Genomic DNA, 16,212 nt, shown 5'->3' with positions numbered 1-16,212 from the left:
ATACTGGGTCCTTCAAGACTCTTAGGAGCTAAGGAGTGTGAAGATCATTAAAACATTTATAAAGCAAAGGTGATTTATATTGCTGCAATGACACCTATGCACATTTACACACAGAAATCAACAAACACAATCTTTTGGGAGATTAGCTTAGCCATGCTTTGCTTTTGAAATAACCATCAGCTCTTAAGCACTGAGCCAAGATTTGAAACATCCAGCAATAGTCCCTTTGGCTTTTCCTTTCATAGAGAGAGCAACTACTGAGCTGTGATTCTTAAGAACTCGGCCAGCCCTCTAAAAGCTGTAGCGATTCCCTTCGTCCTGAGGAGGAGAGGCAATGAAACGATTGACCCCCAGATTCAGCTCTGATCTGGGACAGAAGTAGCCGCTCCTGTTTCTTCTGGACCCCCTAGAATGAATTTCCACACAACCAGTGGAATAGCTTCTATCTGCCCAGAAAACCCACCCTGGCTCATAGGCGTCCTGAGGTCCTCAGGCTGGGGCCAGGACAACCCTCTAAAGAAAGAAACCCTTGGGCCAGGAAATTTCCCGAAGAGGAATGATCAGGTGTTCAGAGGCGGCCTCACCGGTGGTTCTCGGCCAGAGTTGCCACTCCCCTCCCAGATGGCATTGAGGAATTTGGGGGTCATCCCATGGTTTGGGGTGCTACTGACATTGAGTGTCTCAGGGTCAGAGCTGCTGAGTGTCCTGCAGGGAGTGAGACAGTCCCTGAATGATGAAGAATTGTCCTGCCCTAAGTACCAGTAGCTCACAAGTTATAAAACACCGGCCTACCCCATGTCGATGGAACTGAGAGTCTCTTTGAAAGGCTGAGGCCTGGCTGGGTCCCCCAAGGGGCCTAGGATCAAAACATATTCCTGAGGGTATCCTGGGATGGTCTCTTGCCTGTAGGAAGTCTCAGCCTATGGGAGGGACATTGAAGCACAACTAGGCCACCCAGGGGTGTCCAAATGCCCCTCCTCCAGATGTGGCTATCTCTCTGCGTCAGAATCCTCTGTGGCATTTATTCATGGATCGGTATGTCCCCTATAGATCTGTCTCCACACCAGAACATTTGCTCCTCTCATTCCCCTCGGAGGCTTCTCCCAGTGTCCCCCGACCTCACAATGGTGACCCAGTGACACAATGACACTGTTGCCCCCAGGTAGCCCCAGGCTTCCAGGACTGCAGTGTCCCCTGGCTTGTGATCTCACCCTGACTTCAGGGAAGGTGTGCTGACCATTCATGGGAACTTGTCCCAGAGAGGTACCTGGGGGCAGGTACGGGGGCTGCCCCACTTGTCCCACCAGTTGGCAACCACCAGCTTGGCCATCCACAGTCCCAGTGCAGCTAAACAGCAAAGAAAGCCTCATTTGTCCCCACCAGAGCTCCGGCCACACTGGCGCCTCTGTGGCTACTTGGACGCTCCAAAGAGATGCTCTCAAGTACCCACCAGTTGCCAGCCTCACGTTTGAATGGTTTAGTGTCCTTGAATGTTCACTGAGGGGCTTGTTTGGTAACTTTGGCTATAAAGGAGCCACGCATTCCCAAGCCGGCTGCGTTCTGGCCTCTGGGGGCTGAGCTGTGCTGACCCCATGAACACACACACACACACACACACACACACACACACACACACACACACACACTGGAGCCCAGTGTGTGCTGAAGTCACAGCAAATAGATGGCAGAAGTCTCAAAACTGACATCTGGGCAGCCCCCAAGGATAGGTTTGCAGACATCTTAATATTAAAAGTAGGACAGCAGAGCAGACAGAACCCCGAAGTAGTCAGATTTATGACTGTACACAAGACACGTGACGTGGTTCCTCCGCGTGGACACATTTTTCAAGTTGCAAAATTGATGGTCTCTGAAAGCCAGCTACGATCAAAAACGAACATTTTGCCAGTAGCTCAAGTCATTCGATTTAGATTATGAATCCAGAAATAGTCTACTTTTTAATCACATGATTGTGGCTCAGGCTTTTGTTCGTTCCTGAGGAAAGGGTTGGTGGACAAACTAGAGTGAAGGTTCTGACTTATGTAAGGTCAGGAAGAACCAGCATAGTGCCTTCCTTATTCAATGGCCCACTTGGTAAGCACTCCGAAAGCATTTTGTTGACTGGAAGGAGAGAAGGAGGGAGGGAGGGCCATGACCACCTTTTGCCAAATGTCTGGCCAGGCCAAATTCAGAAACCCCGCCCTCTCCCACCCTGCACCTTTGGTGTTTCCCAGGGCCCAAGTACTCAGGGTCCCTCTCCTCATCCTGGAGAATGCCTGGGCCACCCTAAAGGCCTGTGTCTCCGTCTGGCCACTCTCCTGGCCTCTGCCTCCTCCCCAGGACCATCTCTCTTGGGGTGCAGTCCCCCTCTCCCATGTTTGGTGCCGAGAGTGGTATAGAACTGGAATGTATCTCCCTCTCAAGGCTCTCTTCTCTTCCACAGGATGTGATGGTAACATTACAGGACCGTCTTTCCCTGAGGTACATTGAGCACTTCGCTCTGGTCCTTGAGTATGCTGGGCCAGAACAGAACCACAAGTTCCTGCTTCTCCAGGACAAGCAGCCTCTGGCTTATGTAAGCAACTCCTTCGGCGTGGCTTGAGAGCTGCCTGTGGCCTCTAATAGAGAAGAGGACTCCAGGCACCCTCTTTCTGGAAAATTCATAATGATTTCCTCAGCCAGCCAGCCCCCAGAAATTAACAGTTCTCAGTTAAGGTCTATACTAACCACATCCAGTGGGCTTTGGGCAATGCTCCTCATGACCTGAGAAGGGCATGAAGATTGTTAGTCTTGGTCTCTAGTGGGGAAGGTGTGGGGTGGTGAGTCACTGCGTGGCTCCCAGAATGATGAGATAGCCATGTCAAGCCTCCTGTCTCCTGGAGGCCCTGCCGGCTAGACTTTTCTGTCTCTGAGAGGAAACTTGGCCCTCCAATGAAGGCTTTAATACAAAAAGGTCAACAAGTGGAGTCTACTGAGCACTGAGGCCAGGACAAGTGTGGGCTGAGAATGGGCTGAGTGGGGGATGGGCAGCACATCACCCACATCTACTTCCAAGGCAGAGTAGGAGAAAGAGGCTGGGGAGAGCCAGAAAATGCTGGCTTCACCAATGGGGAAGCACCAAGAAGAGCCAGGGAGGCCAACCAGGGCCAACCAGGACTCCCAGAGAGGGAAGGAAGGAATTGGAGAGGGACAATTGGGAAGAAATGCCTAAATGGAAGTGCGACAAAAAACAAAATCAGATACACACACACACACACACACACACACACACACACACACACACACACACGAAAGGATTTTAGGAAAGAACAATTCTTCAAGGTTAGCTCTCAGCCAAATGCAGTCCAAAGCCTCACAGGTTCCCCCCTGTGGAGGGAAGATTGTTAGCTTGGAAGGGAGGCCTACGCACCTCCCACCCAGCCTCTCAAGAGGCCTTCTGAATCCAATTGGTCTCTTTTTCCAAATGGGATTTTAAGCGTTTTTATTGCAAAAAAAAAAAAAAATCTCAAATATCCACAAGAGTAGAAGGAATTGCATTATGAATTGTCATGACCTATGGCAGCTTCAGCAGTTACCCATATATGGCCAACTTGTCTCCCCTATACCTCCAAATGGGATTTTAAAGCTTTGGTTTGGCTTTTTTAATCAGCCACTTACTTTGCTGGCGCGGAGCCTCTCTGCAAGGTAAAGGTGTTAGACCCGCAGCAAGAAGAGTCAGAGAAGTTACCAGGAGCCTTCTCTTCCCATATTGTATCTTGGGCCTTAGACCCCATTGTTGATAAAGGCCATGTCCTGGTTAAGTGATTCAACAATCCTAGTCACTTTGGGGTGCCTGGGTGGCTCAGTCGGTTAAGGGTCTGCCTTCAGCTCAGGTCATGATCCCGGAGTCCTGGGATCCAGTCCCACATCGGGCTCCCTGCTCAGCGGGGAGTCTGCAGCTCCCTCTGCCCCTCCCCCAGGCCGTGTGCTCCGCCTCTCTCTCAAATAAATAAATAAAATCTTTAAAGAAAGGTCTTTAAAAAATTTCTAGTCACTTTGGACCAGAAGGGCAGGCAAGACCTTTCCTCGAAGGGTAATTGGGGTGGGCCGGGTGGGAGGCAGGGGTAAGCAGCTACCTCGCTCAGCCCCGAGCCCCACCTTGAGGAGGCACCAAGCTGGCTCTCACTGCTACGGCCGCATGCCAGGGATTCCCAAATCTCTTTCCTCACCCCTCTCATCCCTGGGATTCAGGTGGTACAGCGGACACACTACCAAGGAATGAAATGCCTCTTCCGAATAAGCTTCTTTCCCAAAGACCCCGTGGAACTGCTGCGTCGGGATCCCGCTGCTTTCGAGTACCTGTACATCCAGGTAGAGTCTGATTGGGGGTACACAGACAGACAGACCCATGGACAAACAAGCAGTCAGGCTGTTCTGCCATCACCATGAAGTCGCTCTGTAAGGTACTCCAACCTCCGGGTAGCTCTGAAGGCCCGCTCCTTTCCTGCTGCGGTTGTAGGCCACAGCCATGTTGTTTAGCCTGGTGCCAGGTGCCAGGTGTGGCTCAAGTCCCGCCTAGGTGTCCGGGCAGATCTCATCAGTTTGGGAGAGCAGGCAACCCCTGTCACTCTGTCACCATCACAGAATCCCGGGTTTACCAAGCCCTTTTGGGTAATTCTGATGCCCAGTGGCGTTTGGGAACCACTGCTTTAGGGCAGTGGGTTTTACCCCAAGCTGCACTTAGAATTATCTGAGAAGGTTTGAAAAAAAAAAAAAATGTTCTGCTCCACCCACGACCAAATGAATCAAAATCTATGGGAATGGGCTCCAAACGCTGATGTTTTCTAAATTCCTCAGGTGATTCTCGGGAGTAGCCAGGGGTAAAGAAATTCTGCCATAGGGCGGGGGTACAGAAATGTGGAAAGGAGAGCAGCCTGGGCAGAGAGACAACTTTGAAAGTTTACATAGGTGCCGAGGGAGTACACCAGCTGGGGAGCTACGGGGGAGACATGATGGAGGCCAGAACCAGGGCAGTTTTGGATGGGGGTGGGGATTCAAGAGATAATGAAAAGGTAGAACCAATGGGCTTTGACTCAATGTGCGTCTGGTAGAGGTGGTCTCATTCTCCAAGTGAAGGAATACAGGGAGTTTCGGAATGGGTTTGGGGAAAAGATGAGATCATTTTGTGTTGAGTCCTAGGTGCCCATAGAACATACAGAGTGCTTGACAAGAGGAGAAAAATGAGCTCCAGATTCATCTCTGATGATGTCTCTGACACCTGCAGATATGCTGTAAGACATCACGGTTGTCCCTTCTAACAACCCAAAATGTGAGGAACATTTCTCAAACAGCCCTGGGCTCCTCTACCAACACTCTGGGAGCAATGAGTTGTGGTTCCTCTATGAATTTTTTAAGTTTAGTTCTCATTTTGTTGGCCCTAAATTTCTTCATCCAAGCTTCCGGGGATCACCTTGGTTCAATTGTTTTGGAATTTGGTGTCAAGACCGTGTCCACCCCGTCCCTCCCCTTCATGATGATATGGACTTCACCTGTAATTTCTTATTTTTTATGTCGAATAGCTTTATTGAGATATAACTGACACATAAACTGCACATATTTAAAATGACAATTTGATAGGTTTTGACATGTTTATACCCATGAAACCATCACTGCAACCAAGATATTGAGCATATCCAGTGCCCCCCAAAAGTTTCCTCAGGCTTCTGTGTAATTCCCTCCCTGCCCCCAATCCCCAGGCAACCACTGTCCTGCTTTCTGTCACTATAGATGAGTTCACATTTTCTAGAGATTTTATATAAATGAAACCATACGGTATGTACATTTATTTTGGTCTGACTTATTTCACCGAGCCTAATGATTTTGAGATCTGTCTTTGTTGTGTATTTCATTATTCCATTCCTGTTTATCGTTGAGTAGCATTCCATGGTATGGATGTACCAAAATATTTTTATCAGTTTACCTGCTGATGGACATTTGAGTTGTTTCCAGGTTTGGGCTACTACGAACAAAGCTTCTATGAACATTCATGCACAAGTCTTTGTATGACATGTGCTCTTTTTTCTCTTGGGTAATATACCTAAGAATGGAATGGTTTGATCATACGGGAGATCTCTTTCTTTCATTTTTTAAAAAAGAAACTCTTAATACTGTTTTCCAAAGTGGCAGTACCATTTTATATTCCCACCAGCCTCTACATCCTCATCAGCACTTGGTATTTTTCAGTACTTTTTTAAGTCGTTTTAATAGTATTCAGTGATATCTTGGTGGTATCACACTTGCATTTCTCACCTACTAACGTTAAACACCTTTTCACGTGTTTGTTTGATAACATACATCTTTTTTGGTGAAGTGTCTTTTCAAATCTTTTGCCTAATTTTTATTGGGGTTGTTCATCTTCCTGTTACTGAGTTACGAGACTTCCTTATATATCCTGGGTAGAAGTTGCTTGTTGGATATGTTATTCGCAGTTTTCTTTCCCAGTGTGTGGCTTCCCTTTTCAGTCTTTAAACAGTGTCTTCCACAGAGCACACGTTTGAATTTTGATGAAGTCCAATTTCTCACTTTGTTCTTTGATGGATAATGCTTTCATGGATCATGCTCATAATACCATATCAAAGAAATCCTTGCCTAACTCAAGGTCACAGAGATTTTCTCCTTTTTTTCTAGAAGTTTTAGCATTTTAGTTTTTACATTTAGGTCTGTGATCCATTTTGACATAATTTTTTTTGTGTGCAGTACAAGGTATCGACCAAATTTCTCTCTCTCTCTCTGTTTTTTTGTATTATGAATATCCAGCTGTGTCTGCACCATTTGTTGAAAAGACTGTCCTTTCCCCACTGTCTTGTCTTTGCACCTTTGTCAAAAATCAGTTGTCTATAAAGGTGTGGGTCTATTTCTGAACTCTTTATTGATCTACTTGTCTATTTTTATGCCAACATCACACTCTTGATTACTGTAGCTTTGTAAGTCTTAAAATCAGGTAGCACTTATTCTCTAACTTTATTCTTCTTTTTCTAAGTTGTTTTGGTCATTCTAGGTCATTTGCATTGAATTTTAGAATTAGCTTGTCAATTTCTACCAAAAATCTGCTGTGATTGTGATTAGGGTTGGATTGAATCTATAGATCAATTTGGGGAGAATTGGCATCTTACTAATACCTAGTCTTCTGACCCATGAACATGGTATATTTCTACATTTATTTAGGTCTTCTTTAATTTTGCTCATCAGGATATTCTAGTTTTCAGTGTACCGGCCTTTCACTTACTTTGACAGATTTATCCCTAATTATTTTAGAGTTTTCAATGCTATTATAAGTGGTTTTGACTTTTAATTTGACTTTCCAATTGTCGCAAGCATGTAGAAATGCAGTTGGTTTTTGTATGTTGCTCTTATGTCCTGCAGCCTTGCTAACTCATTAGTTTTAGTAGGCGTTTGGTAGATTCCATTGGATTTTCTACATAGATGATCACTGATGAAGCATTCCTTTTCCACTCTCTCCTATGCTGTGGTGATACCACTGTGGCTCCCTAGTCCCTCGGCTCATCCAGGTTTCACCTCAACCAAATGGGCGACTGGTCTAACCTAGGCTGAATCATCAGGAGCTGGGACTCTAACCCTCAGGGTTTGGGTGCTATCATACCCTTGGCCAGTGGTTCCAGGGGACCCCCTTTAGGATAACATAGAGAAGATTGACTCATTGCTGCTTTTGACCTTCAGACCCCTCGTGCTTGCTTCGGCAGCACATATACTAAAATTGGAATGACCTTCAGACCCCTAGGAACAGATTATCTGCTCCATCCCTGCAATCCATCTCTCACCCTGGGCTTTGGGGTCAGAGTGCTATGGAGAGCTCCTCCCAGTATCTCTCTTTATTCCCATCTGAGCTAGTAGAAGATCCCTGTATGGCTGGGGAGTAAGTTTAGGCCTCTTGTGACAAGATGAAAGAGAGTGGTGCCGTGTCTCACTTTTGCAGTGACCTAGATGTTCTGCCCATTTGGACCTCGCCATTGTGTGCATCTATCCCTGAGAGGCCTGTCCAGGATCTGCTGAATGAAGCAAAATAGTGTCCCTGAGACCCAAGGTCCTTCTGTTGCCTCTCCCCCAAGGGCAGAAATTTCCTCTTCCCCTTTATCTAGGATGTCTTACTGGACACCGCCATTCTTTTCTGGGATGCAAGGGAGTAGATCTGGGGTGGAGTAGGGGGTGGGGGGTGGGGAGGGAACATCTTTTTTAACTGACAGGTTTGGACTGCCCTCTCCTGCAGAGTCGGAACGATGTTATCCGTGAACGCTTTGGAATGGACCCCAAGCCGGAGATGCTTTTGGGCCTTGCTGCCCTCCACATCTATATCACGGTCTCGGCCACTCGACCTAGTCAGAAGATCTCGCTCAAGAATGTGGAGTGAGTTGTGCCAGGGCCCTTTGGGAAGGTGGCAAATAGCTGTAAAGGGAGAAAGTGCAATGACTGAGCTGTGCTATGCTTTTCAGGAACGTAGGGCCCCGGGGTGGGAGTGAGGATTAAGGTTCCTCACGCCTAGGCCATGATGCCTTTGAGCTCCAGCTTCTACCAGAGAATCATGGCCAATGGGATTCTCTTGCCCCCATCCCTCTCTTTTTCTTACAGGCTCCACCCCTCCCTCTGCCTTTCAGATCTAATTTTTGCCTCACCATCTTCTTTTCTCTGCCCTGCTCACTAATTTCTCGCTTTTCTTCTTTCTGCTCTTAGGAAGGAATGGGGCCTGGAACCCTTTCTTCCCCCCTCCCTCCTACAGGGCATCAAAGAGAAGAACCTCCGGAAATCTCTCTCACAGCAACTGAAGGCCCACCAAACACATCCTTCCAGTGGCACCAAGGTATCCAGTGTCATCCATTGGGCGCCCTGCTCAGGCACTTGTGGCTGTGTGGCTCTCCTGTGTGGTTTCCCAGCAGGTCTGGTGTTCTGAGGGAACTCCCCCCACCCCCGTTTTTGACTTGGGTACACATCCAGCTTGGCTCGATATGGGGGATGATGGTGGAGAGGGATTTTCCCCAAGCCTGAGCTGCTCAGGGGCAAGTCACCGCGAGGGCCCAGGATCCTCAAAGCAAAGGGGCCAAGGTGCAGGAGGAGGCAATTCTCAGATCATTCCACCCATTTCGTCTGTGCTGATTGAGCACCTGCTGTGTGGACAGCACTGGACTCTGGGGAGGCATGTTTTCCATGGCAAGGACTGCTCTGTTCCTCATTAGCTTTCTAATTCGTCAGGCGGGGAATAGGGAATTCTGGGAGATGAAAGCTCAGCCCGGTGGGACAAGGCCTAACCTGCAGCAGGGGTCACTGGGCAGCGTGGCGAGGGTTCACATCACTGCTGTGCCCTCTGAGGGACTCCCAGTCACCCCACCTCCGGCCCTGAAGGTCTCTAGCCCTTCTCAGTCTCCTGGTCGCTTCTTGCCCATGAGGCAGGAGGTGTGGTTAAAGGCTGCGGAATCAGCATACAGACACAGACAAAGGACACAGTCGCCCTGCCCTGCCCCCCCCCATATACCACCCATTCCGGATTACTTGTATTACCCACAAGCTTCTCTTTTAAGATGCAAATTTCCCCTGAGAGTTAAGTCAGGCCTACCTTGCTGCGCATATTTAATGGAATTGTTTTCTTCCCAGAGGGAGAACATCAGGGCTCCCCTGCTCCCCGACCATCTCCTCAGCAAACACTTTTTTTTTGAGGACCCCCCCCCCGCCAGTGCTTGGGCTGGGGAGGCAAAGATGAAAAAGGCCTGCCTGCTCCCCAACCCTAAGTCAGGCACAGGCTAGTGGGGAAACACGACAGTCACAACACAGAGCGACAGTCACAACACCATGCAACAGGCGTGGGGGCTCTGGAAAGGCGGAGGCGGAGGAACACCCAGCCCAGCCTTAGGGAGGTAGAAAAGGCCAGGAATTGGTGCGTTTGATGCCAGATCTGGGTCTTGACAGACAGATAGGAGTTTGTCTAGATGAGGGGGAGGCGGGAGGGGGAGGAAGACTTTCCCAGGCAGGCAGATCCATCTGTACAAGGCTGTGGGGATATAAGAGAACATTGTGCATGGAAAGAAATGCAAATAGTTCGGCATCAGCAAGTACAGAGAGTGCAAGGCGCATGCCTCAGGAAGGGGGCACGAGAGAAAGCCAGAGAAGTTGGCAGGAGCCGGTTCCTGGAGCACCTCGTGTGCTGTGGAGAGGGGTCATACTTCATCCTGTGGGCATCAAGAAGGCATCGAAGGATTTAAGCAGGCGGCTGACATGATCGAACTTCTGTTTGGGGCTGCCACCCTTACCAGCAGTGGGGACAGGTTGAGGGAAAAGAGTATGGAGAGGTCACAGAGGAAGTCAGGAGGTCCAATCAAGGTGATGTGGCTGGTGGTGCTCAGGTGAGAGAATGAGGGGGAAGCCTGGTGTGATACAGGTTTCTGGCTCAAAGGCCTGGGGAAGCTGGTACCACTGAGAGAGACTTTTCTATGAGGGGATGGCAGAGGAAGAACAGGCTTGAGGCTTAGGGGTGCTCAGGATTATGAGACTGACGTGGTGCCTACTGCACTAAGGAGGCACCTTGGGGTGCTCAGGATCAAAGGCATTGTTGGGACCCCTGGCTGGGGACGGCCAGTACCAAGGCAGCAGTAGGGGATCTCAGGACAGAGGTACAGATGAAGTGGGACGTCCGAGTTGGGGAAAGGTGTTGGAATTATCCCAAGAACAAAATGATTAAGCTGGGTTTTTAAGGCACAAGGATCGGGAGGTCAGAGGAGGTTTAGAAAGGGACACGGGATGGCTAGAGGCAAGAGTTGTCCAAACTGGAACCTTCCTGCCATTTTTCTGAGGGTCTCCTCACACACCCGGTGTGGCTTGCTGACGAGTCTGACTAGTGCCCGTCCTGAGATGTTGGCACTCCTTCCTGATAACACAGGTTTGCTTTTCCCGTGCAGCTCAGGCTTCTCACGTGTGTGCATGGGTTGTTTCCACAGGGCTCTGCAATTCAGGCAAAGCTCCAGTATCTTCGGATTCTGAATGAACTTCCAACATTCACGGGCGTTTTGTTCAACACTGTGGGCCTGGTCAGTGAGGGCCGTGGTGGGGGAGGGAGTCCCTTGTGTGCACTTGGGCTTGGGTGGAGGGCAGGAGGGACTCCACTAGAGCTTTAGGGTGGCATTCTCTGTCAGCAAATATTTCTAAAGACCTTCCTCTTTCTCCCTTTCCCTTCCCATGGTGCTCCAGTCCCGCCTCTGGTAAAATGGTCAAGTAGGAGGCCATATTTGTTTTCAGTATCCCTCCATGAGCCTTCTGGGTCCCCTTTCCTTGATTTCAGGGGTCAGCAAACCTGTTGCATAAAGAGCTAGATGGTACATATGTTAGGCTTTGCAGGCCACGTGGGTCTCTGTCACAACTATTTAGCGCCATTATAGCATGAGAACAGCCATAGACAATGCAGAAACAAATGAGCGTGGCCGTATTCCAGTATCTCTTTATTTATGGACACGGAAATTTGAATTTCGTGTGATTTTCACATGTCGCAAAATATGGTTCTTTTGAATTTTTTCCAACCATTTAGAAATGTAAAAATCATTCTCAGAGTGTGGGCCATATAAATGCTGGTGTTGGACCCGATTTGGCCCGTGAGCCAGAGTTTGCCAACCCCTGCCCTACCTCATTGGCTTTCCCCCTACCCCTGCAGCCCCCCACCCCCACCCCAGGCTTTCTGAGTCTGCCTACTCCCCCCTTCCTGCCCAGGGCCTCCACTGTAGTAACACCCCTCCCTGACAGTGCACAGCTGATCCCCCTAAACCGTGCCCCAGGCTAGTTCACCCTAGTGAGCCACAGTGAAAGGAGATTCAAATCGTCTTGCTGACTGGATCCAGGTGCTTGTCATGCTCTGGGGAACACGCTGTCATGCTCCTGGGGCACACTGATGGGAAGCCGCTTAGCAAAGTGTCTATAGCAGACCCACAGAGGTTCCTTGGGGAGATGCGAATGCCAGGAAATGGGCCAGCAGAGGGCTCAGGCTTGATGGTGCTCAGGAGCCTGTTGGGCCACTTAAGGGAATCGGGACCACCAGGAGCAGAGGGAGGTATTTACATAGTGGGACTTGCAGATCCCTGAAAGCCTACTCCCCTCCCTCCACCCCCACGCACTGCCCCCCCCCCCCCACCGCCGCCAGGGCTGACATTCCAATAGGCCATTCCTTGGGGTTAAGACTGCTGTTTTTCAGGGATGCCAGGGTGGCTTAGTCAGTTCAGCAGCTGCCTTTGGCTCGGATCACGATCCCAGGGTCCTGGGATCAAGTCCCGCATTGGGCTCCCTGCTCAGCAGGGAGTCTGCTTCTCCCTCTGCCTGCAGCTCCCCCTGTTTGTTCTCTCTCTCTCTCTCTCTGGCAAATAAATAAATAAAATCTTTTAAAAATAAAATAAATACTAAAAAAAACAAAAAAACAAAAAAGACTGCTCTTTTGTCAAAGAGCAAATGTCGGGATTCCCCGACCCTGCTCTTAAGCACCCAATCAGCTCCCAACACCTGAGGCAGTGACTGTTTAGCTTTTGGCACCAGGTGAGGAGTGCAAGTTTCAGTGGCTCTTGGGCCCGAGGAAGCAAAGACCAGACACAAGGTGCCACCTGTTCAGGCAGAGCACTGGGGGTCACCGAGTGACCCGCAGCAACAAATGGAAAGTTCCTGGGGCTTGGTGGGAAAAGGATGCTGCAGAGCTTTAAAACAGAAACGTCCCCTACGTCATGATTTTGCTAGAGCTAGCCCTGCCACTGCCCACCTCGCTCAGCCTGTTGCTGAGGCTAAGGTGTCCACTGAGACCAGTGACCCGGGGCCTACCCTGGGAACAGGAGCATCCCAGACCCTTTTCCCCTCACGGTTGTCCCCCTGCCCTGGCACTAAGCCCTTGTTGTTTCCAGACCTCCCAGCAGAAGCAGTTCAATGCCTGTTTTCTATTTCTTCCTGCCTCTGCCCTTCTTTCCGTGAATGCTGCCCGCCACACTTGGGGCCCAGGATGAGAAGCAGTCAGCCACCACTCTCCTGGTGGGACCCCGTCACGGCATCAGCCATGTTATTGACCTCAAAACCAACCTCACCACTGTGCTGTCCGAGTTCAGCAAGATCAGTAAGATCCAGCTGTTCCGGGAGAACCAGGGCGTGGCCCGGGTGGAGACCAGCATCATGGATGCCAAGGTAAGCCCAGCTTTGAGGAGCTACTACTCTCCAGGGACAGGCCTTAGGAACAGAGGAAGGAGCAAACTCGAGAAAGAGAGTTTGAGCCTTTCCAGTGAGGGTCAGTGATTCTGAAGTGGTTCAGACCCTGGACCCCTTTGGGCTCATCTTTTTTTCCTTTATCGGCCCTGTGGGACATGCTGTCTTGGCCACATATTAAGGTCAGCCAGTGCTGGGCAAGGCTAAGAAGTATCAGATCAAACCACAGGAGGTCTTCAGCAGAGGGCGGGGCAATTGAACTTGGAGTTGCCCCCAGGCTATGGCTTCCGGATCTTTCTTGTGTCACAGCACACACAGAAAATGACATTCATGCAGAACAATGGGATAAATGGTCCAGCCCCAGAGACTTCGGCCTCCCCAGGCTCTGTCTGGCCAACCCAGAGGCTGAAGGGATATGCGCACACCAGTTGGGGAGCCCTGCCATAGGCATACACACTTGGAATCATGGAGGAGGGGGTACCTGAACATGTGGACGGACCCAAGGAGGCCTGGGGAGATGGGGAACAGGCAGGACCCAGTCCACATTTTACCTCCCGGAGTCCAGCTCTTCCAGAATCTTAGAGCCTTTCCCATAGATTGGCTCCTTCAGACTGGCAAGCACCTGTTACCCGTGCAGAGTCTGACAGCCACGGTCAGCCACCCCCTCCCTGGCTCTCCTGTTGAACACTCAGTAACCAGTGCGGGGGTGGCGGGAGCGCGGGGGGGGGGGGGGGGGGAGCAGGCTTGCTTGCCCGCTGGCAGAAGCTATTAGAGGAGGTGCAATTTTCCTTTCTTAAAGGCTTTCCCAGGGGGAGATGTTGTTAGCAGATTAAGAGATGGAGTGTTCGCTGTTTCTAAAAGAGCAAATTATTTATTTTTGTCTTTGTGAAACCCAGAAAGCTTTAATACGTTAATTTTTCCACCTGTGATTCCCAGTATTCCCATTGGTTTAGGAACCCGCCTGGGGCTGATATCTAATAGGCTTGTGGCCACTACCTCAACCAATGATCGCTGCCCTCTGCAGATGTTGCTGGGTAAAAAGCCAGGTGGACAGGGAAGGGAGAGGAAAGACAAGAAGACATGCAGGGTAGATGTGGCTTCCTGAGAAATAAAAAGGGTTTAAAACAGGGAAAAAACTTTCTGGAGGACTCTTCTTCTATGTTGTACGAGTGAGTGTCAGCACTCGCTGCCCAATAGAATTTCCTTGAGAGCGTCTTAAAAATGCAGATGCCTGGGTCCTGTTTCCAGAGGTTGTGATCGAATAGGTCAGGCTGCGGCCTGGGCGTCAGGATTTATTTACTTTTCAGTTCCCCAAGTGATTCTATAGTATAGCTAGATTTGGGAACCACTGACCTCTGTGTCCAGAGCTCTGGGAGGAACCAAGCTGAGCAGGGTCGGTGGGTACTGACTGAGTGAGGAGCACTATTCTCATTTCTAGGGGTGATCCAGCCACAGGTGTGGGCATGAATGCTGCCCAGGAGAGACCACAGTCTTACTGGGGAGGCTAGACTCACAAAGACACACAACCTGCCTTAATAACACAACATCAGAACATGTATGGAGCTCTGGAATCAGACAGTTCAGGTTCAAGTCCCAGTCCTACCACTTCCTAGCTGTGTGGCCTTGAAAAAGGGACTTAACCTCTCTGAACACTGATTTCCTCAACTGCGCAATGGAACGCCTATCTCAAAAGGTGGTTGTTCAGGATTAAATGAGAAAATGTAGGCAAAAGGTCTTAGCATGCTGACTGATACATAGTAAGTACTAAACAAATGAGACCTGTTATTTTTTGAAAAGCAAAACAGCAATGAAGAAAAGTTAACATGAAGTAAATTTTGCAGGTGAGTATGGTACAGAACATGGAACCAAAGAACGGGAAGGGGTTAACCAGAACTGGCTTCCCACAAGAGCATGTTTTAAGCTGGATCTTGAAGTGATAGGCACAGATTAGCAGAGAGAAGTGGGATTGTGTTCACAGGCAGAGAGCAAGCACGGAAATAAGCAAGCCATATGTGCAGGTCGATAAGCATAGTTGCTTGGCTGGAGAGGAAAATAACGAGAAAGAAGATTGGAGAGATTGAGGGTAGGCAGAACAAGCTGGCTAAAAGCTTCGAAGGCAAGGCTAGTGTGAAGCCAGGGAGGCGAGGAGGGGATCGTGGCCCTAGTGCAAAGGCAAAGTGACAAGGGCATGGCCTGAGCTGGAGGGACAGCAGTGGTCAGGAGAAAGAGCCTGTGTGAAACATACAGACTCACCAAGCGCGTGCATGTGAATGCCCACACACGTTCCCCTCTTGCACACACAACACACATGTCTTATTATAGCTAACCCTTACTGCCTGCTGCCTGGATCCTGGGTACACTGAAGACCAGGGCTATGCACACAGCACACAGAGGGTCCAAATTGCGGGTGGGTGGAGAGGTGAGAGACTGCGTTACGGGACAAACGGGACATGGCATTGGTGAATGGAGGGGGCAGGAGAAGGTTGCACTCTGCTGAGTGGGAAACAGCACATGGTTAGGTAGGCGATGCAACCGCCAGGTGGTAGATAGTTCTGGTATGCCCACTTGAAGGAGGAGATACGGTGCATATGAAAAACCACAGGAGAATTATCCATTTTGCATGAGAATGTTTCTGCTAGGCAGAATAGTGGCCCCTCCCAAAGATACCTGTGCCCTGATCCCCAGAACCCGTAAAGATGCCATGTGATATGGCAGAGGAAAATTAGGGTTGCAGATGGAATTAATCAGCTAACCTTAAGATAGGGAGAGTATCCTGGATTATCCAGGTGAGCCTGGTGTCATCACAAGGGTCCTTATAAGTAGAAGAGGGAGGTAGAAGAGAAGGTCAAAGTAATGGGAGATGAGGACTCTGCCTGACCTTGTGTGCCTCGAAGAGGGAGGAAGGGGCCATGAGTCAAGGAATGTGGGTGGCCTGCAGAAGGGAAGCAGCCCTGTCTATCCTTGATTTTAGCCCAGTGACGCTCGAGTCAGACTTCTGACCTCCAGAAGTGTAAG

The 16,212-nt window shown here is 49.7% G+C and overlaps 1 protein-coding gene across 1 annotated transcript in view; it reads left to right on the top strand.

Moving 5' to 3' along the window:
- FRMPD3 (FERM and PDZ domain containing 3) overlaps nucleotides 1–16,212 on the top strand; it is a 57,173-nt gene that overhangs the window by 20,274 nt on the left and 20,687 nt on the right. Inside the window, exons 6-11 of the mRNA XM_028089761.2 lie at nucleotides 2,441–2,572; nucleotides 4,228–4,347; nucleotides 8,261–8,397; nucleotides 8,722–8,848; nucleotides 10,974–11,063; nucleotides 13,000–13,179. Of these exons, the coding sequence (XP_027945562.2) occupies nucleotides 2,441–2,572; nucleotides 4,228–4,347; nucleotides 8,261–8,397; nucleotides 8,722–8,848; nucleotides 10,974–11,063; nucleotides 13,000–13,179 (786 nt within the window). The remainder of the gene's footprint in view (nucleotides 1–2,440; nucleotides 2,573–4,227; nucleotides 4,348–8,260; nucleotides 8,398–8,721; nucleotides 8,849–10,973; nucleotides 11,064–12,999; nucleotides 13,180–16,212) is intronic.

The sequence above is a fragment of the Eumetopias jubatus genome, unplaced genomic scaffold, assembly GCF_037043125.1.
Source record: "Eumetopias jubatus isolate StellerSeaLion01/CBP00866 unplaced genomic scaffold, mEumJub1_p1.0 scaffold_11, whole genome shotgun sequence".
Lineage (NCBI taxonomy): Eukaryota > Metazoa > Chordata > Mammalia > Carnivora > Otariidae > Eumetopias > Eumetopias jubatus.
This window is presented reverse-complemented; position numbering and strand designations above follow the sequence as displayed.